This window comes from Sminthopsis crassicaudata, chromosome 3 (genome assembly GCF_048593235.1).
Source record: "Sminthopsis crassicaudata isolate SCR6 chromosome 3, ASM4859323v1, whole genome shotgun sequence".
Taxonomy (NCBI): domain Eukaryota; kingdom Metazoa; phylum Chordata; class Mammalia; order Dasyuromorphia; family Dasyuridae; genus Sminthopsis; species Sminthopsis crassicaudata.
Window position 1 is genome coordinate 488396363 of NC_133619.1, and position 22698 is coordinate 488419060.

Below are 22698 nucleotides of genomic sequence, written 5' to 3' on the forward strand. Positions count from 1 at the left end.
CTACAATATATAGAGATGGCCATGCCCCTGATCTTACCATCACCCACAAGGTGTTTCATTTCCAAGTTTATGGACTCTTTGGTTACATTCTTCTCTCTTCCTATTTCCATTCCTTAGATAATCTGTTAAATTCTAAGCTAGTTTCTACATTTGAAACTCCTGGTCCTATTGCCACTAGGGCCTTTCTAAACCCCAACCTTAGATTTCCATCATGTCTTCTTAAATTCTGCTTATATGGTAAAGAGAACTAGAATAATTAAGTCATGAAATCTTGTTTTCATTACAAATTTATGCTATATAGTAGCAATTGTACTCCCACAGCAGAAATTGATCTTTTCATCTCTCTATTCTTATCCCATTTATCATCACTGGCTGCAAACAAACCACTTCTCTAACCCTCTTAACTACTTCAAGGCCCCTCACTCCAGATAATTTGCTAAGCATACCTTTCTGTCCGTATCTCACTCAGTTGTGTTCCCTCTTATTTTTCATCCATCTTCCAGCAAGAAGTGGCCCATCTCCTTGCCACAAGGAATTCTTCAACATGTATTCTTGATGGCATTGCTATCTTTATTATTAGCTTATATCCCTTAAAATCCCCTCCCCAACATCTTCAATCTTTCCCTATTGCCTACAAATCTCTCCTATCTTTAAAAAAAAAAAGAAAAAAAAAAAACCACACTTGATCTTTTCATTCCTGTTAGCTACCATGCTTTATCTTTCCTTCAGCTAACCTCCTTAAAAGGTTTCTCCATTTCTTCCATCACTTGTTTCTAAACTCTCTGCAATCTGGCATCTACCTCACCTTCACATTTTCATTCAAGTGTTCACTAGTCCTTGTAGTTTCTCTGTAAATTTAATGTTTTTTTTTCAATTAACAGAAATTTGTTTTCTCTTCCTCCACCTCACCCCCAATGGAAATAAAATTAAAAAATAAAACCCTTGTAACAAATATGCAATCAAGTAAAACAAATTCCCACATTGTGGCTATGTCCCAAAAGTATTCTTTAATATGCACCCTGAATCTATTCTACTTTAGGAATTGGGTAGTATTCTTCATCATTGGTCTTCTAGAGACATGGTCACTGAATTGATAAGAGATCTTAAGTCTATCAAAGTTGCTTTTTTTTTTTTTTTTTTTAAGAGAGCTATTAATATTGTATAAATTGTTGTCCTGGCTTTGCTCACTTCACTGTCACAAGGGTTCTCAAACTGTCCCTTTCATTATTTCTTCCAGCATAATATTTTTATTACAACACAGTAATCAATTACATATGACATATTCAAAATATTTTTCAAGTGATAACTACTTGGTTTCCAGTTTTTTTTCCCCTATTTGGAGTCTAGTAGTAGTATTATTGGGTAATAGGATATGAAAAGTTTAAAAAGCTTTAGGCAAATTACAAATTGTTTTCTAAAACGGGTAGACCAATCCATAGTTCCACTATTATTAATGTGCTTGTTTTTTCATATGGCTATTGAAATTTATTTTTTCTATAGAAAAATGTTTTTTTCTGATAAGTTCTCATTTTCAAATTATAACAAGAATTGATTCAAAGTTCTAAGAATAATAGCCAAATAAATGATCAAACAATAGAGAAGAAACGCACATATCCATATAAGAAATATAAATGATGTTTTATATCTACATGAAAAACTATCTTGAATAATAGAGAAATGAAATAAAACAACTCAGATTCCACCTCGCAGTCATCCAATTGGCAACATTGATAAAAATGGAAAAGGGCATATGTTGGAGAGGAGACAAAAATCCTCACAATGATGCATTGTTGATGTGAATAGGTTAAGACACTGTGAAATGTAACTTGTAATTAAGTTTCCCAAGTTACAAAACTATGCATATGCATTGAGCAAAACTGCTTTAACTTGGGTCTTATATGTACAAAATGTTTACTACGACCATTTATATGGTTGCATATAAATAGAAACTGATATGGAATATTATTGTTCCGTAAGAAATGACAAACAGGATGACTTCAGAGAGCCCTGGAGAGACTTAACATGAATTTATGCTAAGTGAAATAAGCAGAATCAGGAGGTTATTATATACAGCAACAAGATTATATAGAGTGACCAATTCTGATAGATAGATGTGGCTCTCTTCAACAATGAGAATTCAAACCTATTCCAATTGTTCAGTAATGAAGAGAGTCAGCTATTCCCAGACAGAGAACTATGGGAAATGAGTGTGGACCACAACATAGCATTTCTAATCCTTCTGTTATTGTTTGCTTGCGTTTGTTTTCCTTCTCAGGTTTTTTTCTTTCTTTCTAGATTAGCTTTTTCTTGTGCAGCAAGATAACTATATAAATATGTATACATATCTTGGATTTAACATATACTTTAACATACTTAACATGTATTGGACTACCTGCCATTTAGGGGAGGGGGTAAGAGGGAGGAAGGGAAAATTTGGAACAGAAGGTTTTGCAAGGGTCAATGTTGAAAATTACCTCTGCATATGTTTTGTAAATAAAAAGCTATAATAATAATAAAAAAGAAAAATATTTTAAAAAAAGAAATAGAAACAGACACCTATTAATTTGGTGACTAAATGGGGTCTCTATTAGAGTTAATGGGATGTAATTGTGTTGCAAAATGAAGAAGTCTCAAAAAAGATGTATGTATTGATACATAATGGAATAGAAGTAGGAGAACAATTCATATGCTAACATCAGTATTGTAACAATTAACAATTATCAAAGATTTAAAGACTCTAACCAATGCAGTGATCAAAATTCTAGAGAACCAATGATGAAAAGTGTTACCTGATTCAAGAGCATTAAGAATCAACATGCAAAATAAAATATTTTTGTCATAGCAAACAGGGGAAATTTATTCTGCTTGACTATTACAATTTTAGTTTTCGTTTTTTTCTCCCTTTTTGGGAGGTTGTAGGGGCGCCATGGAGTAGGGGAAAAATGTTTGGTAATTTTAAAACTGCTTGTTTACATCCTGTAATGATTTATTAATTGTAGAATGTCTCATTCTGTAATTTCTTATAGTTTCATAAATTTAGACCTGGAACCATAAAGGTTATTTATTTAGGTCAATCCCCGACTCTTAGAGATGAAACAAACATTTTGTCCAAGCCTTTAGATTCCTCCCTGCAAAATCCTAAGACTTTCTTCATAATGAAGCCCTTCGTTATTTTTTCAATGTGGGTATTTCCTTCTTCCTAATAATCGGGAAAAGCATTATTTGAACTTTTCATTTCCAGAAGACTGAATATGTTGCACTTTCAGGATAGATACCATGAACATAATAGAAAGATAAATACTATACACTTTATATTTTAAATGACTAAAGCATTTATTGTTTACTATATGCCTGGACTGTATTACCTGCTGGTGGTTCCTACTTTCAAGGAGCTTACATTCTACACAGAAAGAATAAAAGGAAAGAGCAAAAAGGAATAAGAAAGAAGAAAGGTACTCCTTGTGGGGACCAGGCAGCAGCTACAGCAATAAAATATGGAGCTAAGGGAGAAGCCAGTGAGTGAGCAGCATGGGCTGGGTTTTCTCATGATGGAGCAGTTCCAGGCAGAGATTCAACAATTACTGAGTTACCTTCAGGGAAAAGTCATCCCCATGAAGTCAGCAAGTCAGGTCAAGCTAGATGAAAGTGAAGCAGTCTAGCATGTAGGTAGGACATATTGGAGAGTGATCCAAAAGTGAAGAATGAAGAGGACTTCTCATGGTGGTTAACAGGAAGGGATTCACCAATCACAAAATAGGTAAGAATTGTTACTAGGGGACCAAGCAGGTATACAGAGGTTTATGCATCTATCACAAAACTCTTCTTGCTCTCCAAACCTACTGCAAGAGAGATTCAGCATTTCGCTATTCTTGCTAGTGGCTGCCTTGGAAATCTTCTGGAGTTAAACTGCTTCTAGTAGTTAATTTCAGATTTGTCAACTCCTTATCACCTTAACAGTTCTAACTTTATTTTTCTTATATTAACCAACTTCTTACCATATCTTACCAACTTCCTTCTCTTCTTCCATGATTTATGATTCCTTCTCTTCTTCCTCTTCTTCCATGATTCCTTCTCTTCTTCCTCTTCTTCCATGATTCCTTCTCTTCTTCCTCTTCTTCCATGATTCCTTCTCTTTTTCCTCTTCTTCCATGATTCCTTCTCTTCTTCCTCTTCTTCCATGATTCCTTCTCTTCTTCCTCTTCTTCCATGATTCCTTCTCTTCTTCCATGATTTCTTCTCTTCAAGGATTTTCCATATTTTTCAGTAATATACGAGGCTTTAACCAGGGAAGCTAACTTGACAAAGACATTTGCCCTTATCATGGAGAGTGACTAAACACAAAGCTCAAGTGAAAGAATAACTGCAATAAACAGATTTACCCCACATACTTCTGCTTTGTAAATACTACTACTGACAGCATAAAATTCCTTAATGAAAATTAAAGAATCTGCTCAATGAGATCTATGGTTACTCAAGATAATTCATAGAAAAAAAATCTACTTAGGAGTCCACACAGAACACATAGATGATGAATGCATATTTCCTAATAATTCATTAATTCAATGAACAAGTCACCGAGTTATAGATAGTATGTTAATATGTAATGTAGGAAAGACATAACAAGGATCAAGAATTGAAAAGGAATTAGAGTAAATAGAGTTTTATTTTGAAAGTTTTACAGCACCATTTATACTTTTGACTCATTTTTTGCTCCAAGGCTCTTTTTGTTATAATCATAGAATCTTAATGTTGCGATCTTAGAATTCATTTAATCTAATTCCTTTATTTTATGAATGAGGAAACTGACACTCATAGAGGACAACTATTTTATCCAAAGCCAGACATATCACAATAAGGATTTAAACTCAGGTACTCTAATTTCAAATTTGGCATTCTTTCCACTTTCAGGATGCTTCCTCTACTGGTCACAATGCATGAAATGCAAAGTTTTTAGTGGAACCAAAATTTTAATGACCCAAAATAAAAAAGAAAGATATTTAGTATAAAAGATACAACAACATACTGTCAATAATGACGTGTATGGAAGGATGGGGTGTAAAAGATCTGACTGGAAAAGAAGATACATGGGTTTATACACAAAGAAAGAAGGACCAGAAGTATTGTCCTGAAATCAATGAAATAGAGAAAATTGAGCCCGTGTGGAAGACTGAGAGGAAGATATAGACCAAAGCAATGCAGAAGTAGACACTATGGGTAAGTTGTAATTTGCACTGACATAAGCAGTACCCATAATGTTGACTTGGAAATCTCAAAACTAGATAATCCTATTATACATTCCCACTTATCTTTTGGAAATTGAAATATCATTCCCCAAAAGGGCTTTAGACACTTACCAATTGAAGATAAAAATCGGAAGGATTATTTATATGACAAACCACCACTGATACATTTGACAATTCTTTTGGTAATACAGGTGGATGGTATCTTAAAGTCATATTCTGTTCAGATGGAATACTGGGCGACTGTGACCTAAACCTAAGTAAAAGCACAACCAAAGTGTAAATAAATTGTTAAGGTTAAAATGTCCTCTCCCCCTCCCGCATTTCTATATTGTTCTAGTAACTATCTCTGTAAGAAATTCATGGACACTTAAAGCCTTAATTATTTAAAATAAGCCAGATAATTCTCAACTTGTTAATTTTAAATGTTAATTTAGCCCTTCTCTACAATTGCCATTAAGAGATTTCAATATTCTACTTTAATCTTAAGCTGAATTATATCATAGAGATAAAAGCTTTGGCCTCAACAAAAACAAAAAATTTACAACTATGCATTTGAAGACACCTATTATTATCTACACTCTAAATGTTATCAGCTGATGTAATTCCAATTTCTGTTATTTACTTTATCTTCCTTAAATAAATCAGCCCTCTACTGCTTTAAGTATTGATCTTAATTATTATTCATATTCTCTACATATATAACTTTAAAACTTATTTTTAATTTTAATAGTAACTGCTTTAAAAAAGAACTTCCTGGTAGCAGGACATCCCATACATAATTGAGGGGGAAAGGAAAGAAAAAACTCAAGGGTATATAACCAACATCACAATAAAAGATGGAAGTTATAAGACAAGCTTTTTTTTTTTTTTTTTAAAGACCAGTAATTTAACTTAATAAATATCATCTGTGGAAATATGTAGAAATACAGAATTTTATAAGAGATTATTGGGTACACTAAAGAAAATATTAACTGCATTTTAAATTTTTATTCACATTTTGAATCATAATGCACTGACAAACTAGGTTTTCCCTGTTTCTTGTAGTTAATAAACCAAATAATTTCAGTTTTTGTAGTCACAGAATATGGCTAGAGCAGATGATAGATAATACCTTAGTCCTATGCAGAAGTCTGAAGTAGACTTTTAAAAATCATATATTCAAAAAGCCAAGGAGTTTTTCAAGATAAAAAAAATGCTATTTGTAAAGTCCCAATCTTAAAATGACATATATTCTTAAGATGCGTACCTTGCTAATTCCATAAAAACTAATGCATCTCTAAGAGATACTGGCATATCACTGCTTATTTTATTTGCTGGAGGTTTCTTGAGATCTACAATAAGTACACCATCTTCTTCTCGAAAGACTTTCATAAGAACAGCTTTGTTGTTTACCATTTTTAAAAATTCCATTTTAACTTCTTCTCCCCAGCCTTCATTCTATTGAATAAATCACAATCAAAAGTCAATTTAAGTATTATGATACTGTTATAACAATACTCTCGCTGATCAAAGATAGTAGTTTTTTCTCTACAGAATGTAGAATGTAATCCTGAACAAAAGTATCAGATCACCAATTTAAACATTGGAGGGAAAAAAAAAAAAAGCAGCAGTTTCCATCAGAAAGCAAAAGATAACATTATAATGAGTTTCTTATATCAAGGGTATACTAACAGAACTATCCATATATCAAGTGTTGCTTTTATCACCATGACATAGTGGAAGAAAGAAGGTCTGGGATGGACTATATGTCATGGATCACTTTAACTCTCTAAGGGTCAGTTTCAGAGATATTACTACTTGTTAGGTATTATGGATCAATCATGAAGTCAGAAAGACTTGGGGTCAAATGTTCTGATATATATTAGTTATCTATGACTAGACCAGTAACTTAACTCAGGTAACTCTAGGACTAAAAATTATAAATAAGCTACACAAAAATTACCAATCTAAGTGTGAATGCCCTATGTAAAGCTAAGGGAAAAGTGGCCATTTTTTGAAATGACTATCTTAGAAGGTGACAAAGTGATAGAGAATTTCCACATTCCTTTTTGGTCTTATTACTTCAGTCCTTGCTTCTAGGCTATTGTAGTAGTTCTTTTTCAGCTATTAAGAAGAAATTCTACTTTAAGGCTGAAATGCAAACTGGTTCACCTACAAAGTAAAAAGCTAGCCATAGTTTTAGATAAGGGATTGAAATGATTGGGAGTTGGAGGGGGTCAGTTTTCTTGATTGGAATCTTACTGTAGCCATATGCATTCGTGTATCTTAGGTGTTTATTTCTTTCTTTGTATTTCTCCTGACCTATTTAGGAACAAAATGTAGATGCTGTGGTGAAAACAACAAAAAAACACTTGTTCTATCTATATTTCACTGGATCATGAGAAAAATACTCATTAAAATTGTAAAGCTGTTTCATTATACAATTTACAATACAAGAAGTGTAAATTTAAATAAAATATCTGAATATTCTACTTTTAAAAAAGGTTAATAATTTATAGAAGCTCTGAAATGAGACCCTAGTCCTCCAAACACAGAGACCTCTTTACTTGTTACACTAATTACTATTAGCTTGCCTCTCATTTTCTTCATAAAAGGATCTTCATAAATGGATAAAAATCACTAAGAAGGCATTATGATCAAGAATAAAACTAATGCTTTAGAAAGAAGGAATATTCAATTCCTCAAATGAAGAGAAACTTCAAGAATGGGAGTAGTGAAGCAAGCTTATCATGATTGACACTGATTGTTGATGGTTAACTTTCAGATGAACCATGAATTATTAACAATTAACAATAATTAACATTATTAACAAATATTCATTATATTTCAAACCAATAAATAACATCCCATGCTATTACTGCATTCCATGCTTCTGTACTAATTTTGAGAAATGAAAGCAAAACTGAACTTAATTTTTAAAAAATTGGCTCTTACAAACTCAGTATGTAAGTTCTTTGTGCACATTCCAGTTTTATTGCTTACTCTTTTAGAAAAGACTAATTCATATGTAATATTTTAAAATTCTTTTGATCTAAGAGAAACTATTCTTAATAAATGATAGTTAACATTTGTTGATTTATTTACTCACCGAATTCTGTGGAACAATATCCTTTAATGAGCATGGCAATGCTAATGGATGGAGATCTCCTAGCAGTGCTTCAATATATGAATCAGGCTTTCTTATAATCAGACATAGATCATTTACCACTAAATGTTGTAGAGCACCATGTCCTGGCCTAACTATGTGGCCATCACCAACCCTAGCAAGAATTTAATCAACATTGTTAGAAATAGTGATTTTGTTCTTAACTTTTACCCATTCCTGAAATTACCTATGCTTAAAATTTAGGAGAATGACAGTCATTACTCCAACTTCCTTATTTTACAAATGAAGAATCTGATTTATAATAGAAGGATGTGACTTGCATGAGGTCCCACAAATAGTTATGTGACAGAGGTGGGCTTTGAATTCAGATTTTCTGATTCCAAATCTTATATTCTTTCCATGATACCAAATTGTCTTCCATTAATAAATAGGAATGGCTTAGTCATGGATCAAATTTTGATTTGCTTATAAAAACTGACCAATGAATGTAATTACAATGTTATGTTTGTTGTTTAATTCACAACAGCTCCATGCTAGTGACAATTCGCATAGAAATGTTTTCTGCTCATTTTTAATTAATGTAGGACATTTACTACCCAAATGAAAAATAGCTTTAACTTAATTATAATTTAAAATCATATTGCCACTAAACAAAAGTTCTTATTTTTAATAGTAACAAATGACTTTTTACTAATCTATTAAGAAATAAAAGAATGAGGAAAAATTTATTCAAGTAGGACACACACACACAAACAATTAGAAATGGCATACCCTGAAACAGCTAAGACTTCAGAATTCCCAAAGTCTATCATGAAAACTTGTATCAGTGCAACATCCCGGATTGGGTATTTGGTAAGACCACAGGGTTTCCCAACATTTTTATTTTCAATAGGAATTAATTCAGTGATAGTTCCACGGCACCACATTCCATTTTCTATACTGTTGATAAATATCTTTGCACCTAAAGTGATGGAAAAATACATCAAACTTAATACCAAGACAAAATTTTTTTAAAAGTATAAAACCCTTCACATGAATTAGTTTTACTCTGATTTAGAAATGCATTTGTTCATTTAAGTTTCATTCCTTGCCATTCAATTGAAATCACTCCCTTCAATGTTAAGAATTTTATCATCACTAAATCCAATGACCTTTTTCTCAGTCTTCATTTTTCTTGATTCCTTTGGCTCTGTTGAGCACCTTCTTCACCTCCTATATACCTGTTTCTCCTTGGATTTTTTTTTATTTATTAATTCTGCCCTATTTTGACTTTCTTCCAAATTGACCAGTTTGGAAGTCTCCTTTGCAGGATCATACAATGTGTCACTTTCAAATTAGGACTCTTTTTTGGGTTCTTTTTAGTCTCTTATTAACTTTAATGGATTCAATCATCACTCAAATACACATACATCCCAAATCAGAATATCCAGTTCATCTCTTTCCAGAGCTTCAATCAATCAGGAAAAAGGTATTAAGTTATGCTAAATGCTAAGGATAAAAAAAAAAAATAAGCTGCCCACAAACAGCTTACACCCCAATGGTGTAAACAATATATACACACCTTAAATATATGTAAATAGAAGGTAATTTAATGGAGAGTTAAACATTTGAATAGGGAAAGAAAGGAAGTAAAGAAATAAAAGCTTCACAGGTGATGCTGGAGTTGAACACTGAAGAAACCTAAAAATTCAAAGAGGTGGAGGGTAAGAAGTAATTAATGCCAGGTACAAGAACAGTAAACAAACTAACACGATACAGTTAACGAGATGATTGTATGATTGTCAAGTGTGATGGACTTGGCTTTTTTCAACAACATGGCCATTCAAGACAATTCCAAAAGACTTGGGATGAAAACTGTCATCCCCATCCATAGAGGATATGGATCAAAGCAAAGTATTTTCATAATTTTTTTTTGCCTCTCTCATGGTTATTTCCCTTTTGGTCTGATTTTTACTTGTACAACATGAAAAACATGGTAACATGTTTAAAAGAATTGCGCACATTTAACCTATATCAGATTACCTCTCTGGGAAGTTGGGAGATGAGAGGGAAGGAAAAAAATCCGGAATACAAAGTCTTACAAAGATGAATGTTGAAAACTATCTCCACATGTATTTGGAAAAATATTACTGAAAATAAAAAAAATCCAGTATATACAAAAGATGGTAGATTTGTTAGACGTAAGAAAGAACAAGAAAATCAACTTGGCTGGTCCATCATATATGAAAAGAGAAGCACCAAACATGGAAAAGTAATTCTAACCAAACTGTAAGTACCTTTAAATGACAAACCAATTAATTGGCTTTTGCAGTTGGTCCAGGTGTAAGATACTTGAAGAGGGTAATAAATGAATGGTGAGAAGATAGATTCATGAGTTATTGTAAAGGGAGTAGAATACATAAATCTGTCAACTAAGTGGATATATTGTATAAGGTGAAAGGGAACGAAGACTTGATGAATCCAGGGTTACAGACCTTGGAAATTTGGGAGAAAGATGTGTTCTGCTTCTAATACAATGAATTATAAATAAATATGAAATATTCAGTTTCAAATGGCCAAGAAAGAGTCGAATTGCAACTCAGAAGAGACTAAAACTAAATATAAAAAACTGGAAGTCAGCTATAAAGAGCTTTCAGTGGCTCCCTAATGTTTTTAGAATTAAATAGTGCTCCCCTCAAACTGCCTTAAAATTAAAAAAAAAAAAAAAAACTCAAAAAACTTTAAACCCTTCAAAAACTGGCTTCAGTTTATCATTAAGTGAATTTTACTACTCCTTAAGGAGTTTACTCCAGTAAGAATAACAGCCTTGCTTTTCCCTAACATGATGTTTCTGGTCCTTTTTATGCCAATTGTGAGATATTTTCCCCTCTTCACTTTCAATGAGAAAATCCAGACCCTTCATACTTATCAATGTGAACTATTTTCTGATATTTTCTACTTATTTTTGGTGTTTCTTTCTATGGCCATCTCAACCAAGACAGGAAATAAATTGTTTTTATTATTATGTCTCACTTTTCTGAGGCTTCATTCATTTTTTAGTTTAAAAAAAAAAACACACACACAAGTTAGTTAAAAAATGTCTTTTGGATTGTTGGTCATCTTTTCTACTCCTCTCCCTGAGTTTTGGGGGGGGGGGGACTTTCACTTCATGTCTACATTAAATATTATCAAGATCAGTAAAGTGTTCTATAATGTCCTTACCAATATTAGTTCAATAAATTCTGTTTTTGCCATTTTTGTAATCCTTTTTAGTCTAAAGATCATTTTCCTTGATTAAGACAATAGAACAACCAGAGAATAGACTGTAAGAACTGAGTGTGGATCACAACATAATATTTTCACTTTTTTTTGTTATAATTTTCTTGCATTTTGTTTTCTTTCATTTTTCCTTTTTTGATCTGATTTTTCTTATGCAGTATAATTGTAGAAATATGTATAAAAGAATTGCATATGCTTAACATATATTAGATTATTTGCTATCAAAAGAAGGAATGGAAGGGAAGGGAGGAGAAAAAATTGAAACAAGGTTTTATAATGGTTAATATTGAAAATTTTCTATACATGTTGAAAATAAAAAATTTTAATTAAAAAAAAGTCAGTAGCATTATTTTCTTTATCATTAATACTTTAGTCATCTAGTAGCATATTCTCTTATTTGATTATCTTTTTCCAGTATAGCTAAAAACATTCCATTTTCTTATGCCTATTAGCTATCTTCATGAAAACCAGGGGATTTTGAACTTTTTTTATTCCCAAGTTACCTATACCCACAGAATTGTAAGCTGTAGGATCCTAATTATTCTATTGTTTCTTTAAAAATTCTTTACTAAATCTAGTAGTTATGCTATTAGATATGCTATTTTTAATTTTCATTTTCTTTCTACACAAAGTCTAGAATCACTTCCTCTTACTTTGGCTCTGATGCTCCCCATTAGACTTCCTTCTCATTGTTTCCTTCAACTTTTAAGGAATGAAATTAACATCACTGATGCAACTCAAAGTTTTCTGCTTAAAAGAGTGAAAATTACAACCAGTATGCAGATAACCTAAGTGCCCCATCAACACTCAAGCCTCTCTGCCAGACTAAATAATCCTTTTATTTTCTGGGAACTACATTCTGTAATATTCTCATAGTATCAGTTCTGTTCCTACTCCCATAGGTCAACACCTAAATATTTTCCCTTTTCTTATTCTAACATTCCCTTGTGAATACAATGTCTATCTTACCTCCCCTTAAATCCACACACATCCATTTTTTCTTTTGAATAAGATATATATTTCCAAAGCCTTATTTCAGTCAACCAAATCTCAATGGCACATTCCTAAGAGGTCAAATATGCCCAAAATGTATGAACTTTAGGAATGTTTTTTAAGAATCACTTTTCAATAAGTCTTGAGAGAAATCTCTCTCTTCTGGCATAAATGCCCTAAGAAGCCAGCAGATCTCTCACCTTAATAAAGTAATATCTTGGCAGTTTCAACAGGGAATTAAAAAATAACTATTCATTTTTTCCTTCCTCTGACCTCTACTAGATGATTCTGCTGAGAGCCTCAATTGGACCCTTGTTGCTAATAGGCAATCCTCTTATACTCCCTATTCAATTCACCATCCCACTCTTGAGAAAGGCTCTTCCAAATATTTATATCTGTCTTCAAACCTCTCGTAACTCCCTTTCGCTCTATTTTTAGCTTAGAACCTTTCTTCACATTTTACAGGAAAAACAAAAACAAAACTGAAGGCATTTATTGTGAACTCCTTCTTCCTCATCTCATCACTCAGGTGCCTTCCAGCCACTTTTTCCTTCAGCTGTTCACATGATGAAGCAGCCTTATTCCTTACCAAGGCTAATTTAATTTTTTCAAATAATGCCATTTGATTGCATCTCCTCCAAGTGCTGTATCATCCCCCTTCTTTCATTTATTTTCAATCTTTCTTCCTCTACTGGCTCATTTTCTACATATGCATGTCTTTCATTCTGAAAAACTGTCACTTGATCCTTTCATCCCTGAAATGATCTTATTTCTCTACTGTCCTTAATAGCTAAACTCTTTGAAAAGACCATCTATTTCTCTACTGTCCTTAATAGCTAAACTCTTTGAAAAGACCATCTACATTCAGCACCTGTTTTCTCTCCTCTCTCTCAACTCCAAACTGCTTTCTCCAAAGTTACTAATGACCTCCAAAGAACCAAATCCCTTCCCAATCCTCCTCCTTCTTGATTTCTGAATTTTCTGACATTGCTGATAACTCTTTCCTCCTTCCTTTCCCCCTCATATTACTTCTATCAACCTGATTGCTCCTTCTCACTCTCTTTTGCTGGATTCTCCTTTAAATAATGCCCTCTAATTGTAGATGTCTCAGACTTCTGTCCTGGGTTGTCTTCTCTCTATATACCAGAGCTTCTTAAACATAACCCCGAGTATGTAAAATAGATATACAAAAATTAAACATTTGCTGATAATAAATTATAACTTCATAAAACTCCCCAACTCAGTTATGCGAAGCCATATGAGGTTGCAACCTAGAGTTTAAGAAGCTTTTCTCTATGCTGTAACTTCATGTGGGGAAGTCATCACCTCCTATGAATTTAATTATTATTTCTATGCTGGTAATTCTCAGATCTACCTTTCCTGATCCAATCTCTTTTGATGACTTGCTATCTTCTGTACTCAATAGCCTTTCAGACATCTTGAACTGGCTGTCCAATTTACATCTTAAATGCAATTAAGTCTAAGACAATCCCCCCAAAAAAAACCTCTTTTGCTCCCTATTATTGCAGAGGGCAACAACAACTTCCCAGTCCTTCAGGCATATAACCCAGCAGTCGCCCTGAATTCTTCATTCTCTCACCCCAACACCACTCCAAATCCAGGCTGTTCCAGGGACTGTCGGTATCTCTCAAATGTACTTCTTTTTTTTTCCCTTTATAGTGCCATTGCTACTCTGGTACAGGCCCTTATCACCTCATGCCGATACCCTTGCAACATTCTGTGGGTGAGCTTATCTGATTTAAGTCTTTACTTTAATAGATTTTTCCATCCAGCCATTAAAGGGATTTTTCCTAAAACTCTAGTCAAATTCTGTCACACCCCTAACTCAAATCTCTAGGGACAAATGCAGAATGATCTGATTAGCATTCAAAGCTCTATTCTAGGCTTCTCCTGCTAGAATTTCTATTCTTATATTTTACTCTCCACATGCACTGACGCTGACACTAGCATCTAGAGGTAATATCTGACTGATCCAGACATTTTCTCTGGTCTCCCATGCCTAGAATGCATACCCTCCTCTGCTCTGATTAATTACTAATTATCTGGCTTCCCTTAAGTCCTATCTAAAATTCCACCTACTAAAAGAAAGCTTTTCTTAACTCTTCTTTTCAATGTTTTACCTAATTATTTCCTATTTATCCTATATATAGAGAGAGCTTACTTTGTATATATTTGTTTGTATATTCCCCCATTAAGATTTTAAGTTCTTTGAGGATAGGAACTCTTTTGCCTCTTTTTATATCCTTAGCACAGCGTCTGCCTTAAAGTAGGCATTTGAAGTTTATTGAACTGAATTAGTGAAGACCACCATGGATTTATATTATCATTCTTTGCAACACAAGTAATTTCGTCCTCCCAAAAAAAGCTCTAGCTGCTCCTCTTCAGGAAAAGATACAAATAGTTGCAAATATTCAATAGTCTTCTCTTTTTCACTCACCCCCCTCCCGATATATATTCCATGTCTTTCTAGATAATTTTTATTGTTTTCACATTAAAAATTTTCTTCATTTTTAAAAAGAAATTGTTTCCCTTTATAACTTGGGAAAGTGGAAAAAAGCTAGTCAAGCCCTTTTAGCTTATGTCCTAGAAGGGACATCAGCAGTTTGTGGTGACATGGATAACAGTTATGTGGTCCTGGCACAAACAGAAACACTTCATTCTATGCAGATACTTGAAAATTTCTATTTGTTCTCTATGACTGTGAACAATATTTTCCCCCTTATCTTTCTTGCTATTTGTTCTCTTGGAAAACTGCTGTAGTCAACTGTTTCTGGGTGCTTAATGTCAATTTCAACTCTGGAACTTTGAAAGCAAGTCTAAGAACTCCTCTCAGGTTTTTCAGCTTGATCCTTCCTCTATTTTATTTTCTTTCTTTCTTTTTCCTTTTTTTCCCCCCCTGAGGCAATTGGGATTAAGTAGACTTGTCCAGGGTCACACAGCAAAGAAGTGTTAAATGTCTGAGACCACATTTGAACTCAGGTCCTCCTGACTTCAGGGCTGGTGCTCTATCCACTGTGCCATCTAGCTGTCCCCTTCCTCTATTTTCTTCTGTGAGGTGTACCCTTCCCTTTCTTTCCTCTTCAAGTTTCCCTTCTTGCTCTTTCAGCCTAGGCTCTTCTTTTTCCTTCCATTTTCCCAATTATTTCTTCCCCAAATTAAATCATTGTAATTTGAAGTGTTCCATAGTCACCTTCAAGATCTTTCAACTCATCTTTCTTTTGCTACTTCTCTCATAACTTTTCTCCAAAAGATCTATGTAGATTCTAAATTCACTTGGCCTAGATCATATCTAAAGCTTTATCCAAAAGCATTAAAGAAAAATTTCTCTCTCAACGTTTGTCAATAAGAAATAACATTATATAATAATAAAAAAAAAAACTAAAAAAGAACAAATTACAAATCTCTAATTACAGAAAAATAAAAATTCTGAAAATGTGAGATTAATAAAATAAAAAAAAACTTTCTGAATACATAAAAAGTAGGAGCTGGTTTTATTTTATTTTTTTAAGAAATAAATAAAAAAAGATAAGCCACTGCTTAATTTCATTTAAATAAAAAACCAAATTGTTGGTATCAAAAATGGAAAAAAAAAACCCTGCAAGTACTACCACAAAGGTGAAATTAAAGCAATTTACAGAGTAGTTCTTTCCAATTATATGTCAATAAAACTGACAATCTAAGTAACTTATATGAATATTTACAAAGATATGAATTGCCTAGAGGAACAAGAAGAAAAAATATTTAAATAACCTTCCAAAAAAAGAAACTGAACAAGCAATAAATCAGCATTGAGGGAAAAAATTTTTTTAGACCAGATGAAGTTGTAAGTAAATTCTACCAAACATTTAAAAGAACAATTAATTTCATTACTTTATAAACTACCTGAAAAAATAAACGACTCATTGACCAAATTCCTTCTATGATAAAATATGACTGATACTTAAATCACAAAAATTAACAGGAAAAAGCCTTTAGACCAATTCTCTAATGAATATTGATGCAAAAATTTTAAATAAAATGCTAACAATGAGATAATAGCAACATATCACAAAAACCATATACTGATTAGTTGGAATTTATACTAGAAATGAAGGGCTGACATGGGTCCAATATTAGGAAAACTATAAACCAAGATGACCATGTAAAAACCAAACAAATCAACAAACAAAAATCATATATCAATAGAAGAAAAGCTTACAATAAAATACAAGTCCCATTCCTATTAAAAATATTAGAAGGAGAGGATTCTGGGAAAATAGTGGAGTAGGTTGGTAAATTTCAAGCTCTCCAGATTTCTTCTCACAAATAGAATAAATTTGGACTTCAGGCCAAACTAGTGCAAAATCAATTATATGTGGGGAAGAACAAGGTCCTTCTGATATAACCCAAGAGACCTAAAGACCCTGGGTTAGGGATTAACCTGTCTGAAGTACAAACACCTTTAGGCTAGCTCCACAAAAACAACAAGGGGGGAATCCCTAGGGCTACCCTAGATGTGGTTGGAGCCTCAGTAGGAATCAGACTTTTACCTCCCTTACTGTTTATGGAATTCAGGTTTGAGTCAAGAAAAACTGAGTGAACCTCAGCTAAATGGAAATGCCAGGCCCAGCTGTGCTACTGAGAGGAACCACCACTCAGTGCAAAAGCATCAGAGGAGCAACACTGTTATGGTATGGGCATTTGCAGGAGGGGGAACTCTTGGGTTTGGGGTTCCTAATCAGAGTAGAAAGCTGAAGGCAAGCTTGAGGTCACTATGTCCCTCCATCCCAGGATTAGAAGTGCTTATACCAAGACCTCTTATTTAAAAAAATAAATTGGCAAAGAAGAAAGTTCACCACTGAAACATATTAAGGGAACAGGGAAAACTAGGATTCATCTTCAGAAGATACTTGTGGTGGTGGGGAAGACTTCTACCCCAAAGAGTAATGTGAAATGGCTCCTCACTCAGAGAAAAAATTTACAGAAGAACTCAAAAAGGCATTTAAAAATTAAATGAGAGATATGGAGGAAAAATGATAAATAAATAAAAGCCATGGAAGAAAAAGAAAATTGTAGGGGGAAAAAAGTCAACTAACTAGAAAAGGAGGTACACAGACTTAAAGATGAAAATAATTCTTTGAAAATTAGAATTGGGTAAGCGAGTGAAGCTATGATAGGCCAAGAAATAATAAAACAGATTTAAAAAAATGAGAAAGAATAGAAAGTGAAACATAAGAAAAATGACAGAGCTAGAGATCAGATCAAGAAAAGAAAATGTAAGAATATTACAGACTGCCTAAAAGTTGTGACCAAAAAGAGAACTTTGAGGAATGCAGAAAATAATACAGGAAATAATCCAAGAAAATGTCCTAGAGTGACAGAAAATGAGGGGAAAGTAGAACTAAAAAATAGAAAGGAAAAAAAATCTACTGATTACCACCTCAAAGAGATCTTTTGTGGAAAACACACAGGAATTATTATTGTCACATTTTGAAAACCTCCAGATCAAAGAAAAAATTTTGCAGAAAAACAAGAAAAAAAAAATTCAAATATGCTGAAGCTACAAATAAAACTGTACAAGACTTACCAGCAGCTACAATAAAAGACTGCAGGTCCTGGAATCATATCTAGCGACAATCAAAAGAACTAGGCCTGTGGCCAAAAATATATCCAGCAATATTTTCTATAATTTTGAATGAGAAAAAAATGAACATTCAATGAACTTGCAGATTTTCAGAAAATTTAACATATAAAAGCCAATAGCAAAGCTCAATTTTAAGGAACTCAACATGGACAAACTAAACATGGACAAATTTTTTTTTTTTTTTTCTTAACACGGAAACTCTATGTTTAAGATTCACATCAACAATTGGGTTGCTCAAAAGAAAGAGTGATGGTAGAGTTAAGGTAAAAATAGTAATCATGATGATCAAATGAGGTACAGAGGAAGAATAGTCACTGAGGCATTTGACAGGGGAAGAGGGCTTGTAGTTCTGAAAATCTACTCATATCAGGAATGGGTCCAATAGGCAAAACCTCTTATATACCATCAAGGATTATTACCCTTCATAATCTATAAAGAAATAAGGGAGGAGAGATGGGTGGATGGGGAAGCAAAGAATGAGGGAAAAAGACAAAGGAGGGCAAATTATGAAGCAGAATTAGTGTGGGGGGGGGGCAGAAGAGAGAGACACACACAGAGAGACAGAGAGAGACACAGAGACAGAGAGAGACACAGAGACAGAGAGAGACACAGAGACACACACACAGACACAGACACACACACACACACACAGAGAATCTACGTATGTATAAATAAACATATCTTTTCTTAACTGCAGCTTGCTTGGAGTTGATAGGGCTAACAAAAGGGGGGGGGAAGTAAATAAGGTGCGCAGCAGAGAACTAAAGAACAATTTACAGGAAAGTAAAGAAAAAATGGATATTTATGAATATAATTTCTTATACTAACATATATAATATATAGATATATAGATAGATACATATCTATAGAGACACACACACTTTCTTGAATTTGGTAATTATATATTTCAAATTCTCCCTGATGTTCTGCTGGGCACATGGCAATGCTCTCTTGTTTTGCTTTACTTTAAATTCCTTTTCTGTTTTCTTACTGTTTTTTAAATAAAATAAACTTTAAAAATATATATATTTTGATCAAACTAAAAAATACTAGAAAGCAAAATAAATGGAGTTTTTCTTAAAATGATAAAAGTGTCTAAAACTAAGAATAAGCATTATCTGTAATGGAGATAAGTTAGAAGCCTTTCTAATTAGATTAGGGATGAAGCAAAGATGTCCATTAATTATTATTCAATATTGTATTTGAAATGGTAATTATAGCAGTGAGATAAGAAAAATAATATGAAGATTATGTAATGAGAAAACCACTCTGAAAAATGATATAACTAGAAAATCTGAGAACAAAATCTAGATGAAATAATTAAACTTTAGCAAAGTTATAGGATTATAAAATAAATCCACATAAAACAGTATTTTTATATGCCACCAACAAAAACAGATGAAGATACACAAAGTCTGTTTAAAATAACAGCAGACAATATAAAATACTTGGGAGTCTACCTTCCAAGACAAACCCAAGTACTATATGAATACAATTACAAAATACTTTTCATACAAATAAAAGCAGATAATTACTCATGGGTAGGTCGATTCAATAAAATGACAATTATATTTAAATGGTTTATTCAATATCATACCAATCAGACTGGCAAAGAATTATTTTTTAAAACTAGAAAAACATAACAAAATTCACCTGGAAGAATAAAATGTCAAGAATATCAAGAGAATCAAAGAAAAAAAAAAAGTGAAGGCAATCTAGCAGCAATCTAAATTTATGCAGAAAGGCAGAAACAGTAAATACTTCCTTTCAGATCATGATGCAATAAAAATTATGTTAAATAAAGGGCCAGGGAAAGATAAGACTAAAAACCAGTTGGAACTGAATGAAATTAAATAATCAAATTCTAAAGAAACACTAATTTCATCAAAGAGAATGACAATAATGAGACAACATACCAAAACTTATGGACTGTAACCAAAGCAATTCTTAGGGGAAATTTTATATCTCTAAGTAGTTACATGAATAAAATAGAGAAAGAGATCAAGGAATTACATATGCAATTTTTAAAAATTGAAAAAACAAATTAAAATCTCCCAATTAAATACCAAATTAGAAATTCTGAAAAATCAAAGGAGATTAATGAAATTAAAAGAAAACTTGTGAATTAATAAAAGAATTGGTTTTATAAAAAAACAAAAACCCAATAAAATAGATAACCCTCTGGCTAATTTAATTAGAAAAAAGGAAAGGAAAAAAAAAATTACCAGCAACAAAAAATGAAAACTATGAACTTACCAAAGAAGAAATTAATTGAGATCTATTTTGCCCAACTGTATGCCAACAAATCTAACAATTGAAATGAATGAATTTTTACAAAAATATAAATTGCACAGATTAACAAAAGAGGAAATAACTTAAATAAACCAATTTTAGGGAAAAAAAAAAAAAAAAAGAAATTGAACAGGCCACTGATGGACTCCCTAAGAAAAAAATCTCCAGAGCCAAATGGATTTCCAAGTGAATTCTACCAAAACATTTAAAGAACAATTAATTCCAATATTATGTAAACTATTTGGAAAAATAGATCAAGAATTCTGCTAAATTGCTTCTATGACACAAACATGGTGTTGATACCTAAATCAGGAAAAGTCAAAATAGGGAAAGAAAATTATAAACCCATCTTCTTAATGAATATTGATGCAAAAAATTTAAATAAAATATTAGCAAAGATTGTCTGCAGGATAATACACAATGACTAAGTGGAATTTACACCAGTATAATGTAAATTATTGGCATAATAGACCACATCAATAATAAAGCTTACAAAAATCATATGATAATCTCAAATGCAGAAAGCTTTTGACAAAATACAGCATGCATTCCTATTAAAAACACTATAGAGCACAGGAATAGAGTTTTCCTTAAAATAAGAATTTATCTAAAACCACCAGCAAGCATTATTTATAATAAGCTAGATACATTCCCAGTTAGACCAAGAGCGAAAAAAGGACACCCATTATTACAATTATTCAATACTATTCAAGAACTATTGCTTTAGCAATAAGAAAAAGAAATTAAAGGAATTAGAGTAGGTAATGAGGAGATAAAACCATCACTCTGCAGATATGATGGTATAATAGAAGATAAATGAAATATACTTGAAACAATTAACAGCTTTAGCAAAGTTGCAGTATATAAAATAAACCCATAAAAATCACCAGCATTTCTATATGTTACTAACAAAATCTAGCAGCAAATGAAAGAAATTCCATTTAAAATAACTGTAGAAAAAAATAAAATATTTGGGTGTCTATATGCCAAGATAAATCCAGTAATAATATGATCACAGTGACAAAACACTTTTCACACAAATATAGTGAGATTTAAATAAATGCGAAAATACCAATTATTCATGGCTAGGCTGAGCTAATATTTTTTTTTTGAAAGAAGAATTCTACTTAAATTAGTCTACTTGTTCAATGTCCTAACAAACTGCTAAAAATATAAAAGAGTGATACTATAAGCAAATTAAGAACCAGAGAACATTATGAAATGTGAAATGGATAATTTTGATTACTTAAAATTAAGACGTTTTTGCACAAACAAAACAAGATTAAAAGGGAAGCAGAAAGTTGGGAAATTTTTTTTTTTTTTACTGCTAGCGTTTCTGATAAAGGCCTCATTTCTACAATATACAAATAATTGAGTCAAATTTATAAGAATAAAAGTCATTCCCCCAAATGATAAATAGGCAAAAGATATGAACAGACGATTTTCAGATAAAGAAATTAAAACCATTTATAGTTATGTGAAAAAATGTTCCAATTAAAACAACTCAGATAATACTACACACCTCTCAGATTGGCTAAGATGACAGGAAAAGAATGATCAATGTTGAAGGGAATGTGGAGAAAATTGGAACACTAATGCATCGTTGTTGGAATTGTGAACTGATTCAACCATTCTGGAGAGCAATTTGGAACTATGCTCAAATGGCTATAAAAAGCTGCACTCTCTGACCCAGCAGTACAATGCTAAGTCTGTATTCCAAACAGGGAAAAGGACTTCTATATGCAAAGACGTTTGTAGCAGTGGCAAAGAATTGGAAAATGAGTAGATGCCCATTAGTTGGAACTGAATAAGTTATAGTATATGAAGATAATGGAATATTTATTCTTCTATAAATATTTATGAACAGGCTGATTTTATAAAGGCCTGTAAAGATTTATATGAACTGATGTCAAGTGAAAGAAGCAAAACCAGAAAAACATTGTATATAATAACAGGAAGATAGAGACATGATCAACCATCATAGATGTGATTCATTTCAGCAGTCAGTTATCCAAGGCAATTCCAATGAACTCTGAATGGAAAATACCATCTGTATCCAAAGAGAACTATGGAGAGTAAATCAACACATGCTATGTTCACTTTTTCCCCTTATTTTCTTTTCCTTGTTTTTCCTTTTTGTTCTTATTTTTCTCTTTCAACAC

At 32.5% G+C, this 22698-nt stretch overlaps 1 protein-coding gene across 6 annotated transcripts in view; it reads right to left on the reverse strand.

Moving 5' to 3' along the window:
* The window catches only part of RNF17 (ring finger protein 17), a 115282-nt gene that overhangs the window by 57171 nt on the left and 35413 nt on the right, over positions 1-22698 (reverse strand). For all 6 annotated transcript variants that reach the window (XM_074303729.1, XM_074303732.1, XM_074303733.1 and 3 more), the window contains 4 exons: positions 9121-9310; positions 8332-8503; positions 6490-6680; positions 5355-5496 (listed from right to left, as the gene is read on the reverse strand). In XM_074303729.1, coding sequence (XP_074159830.1) covers positions 5355-5496; positions 6490-6680; positions 8332-8503; positions 9121-9310 — 695 coding nt within the window. The remainder of the gene's footprint in view (positions 1-5354; positions 5497-6489; positions 6681-8331; positions 8504-9120; positions 9311-22698) is intronic.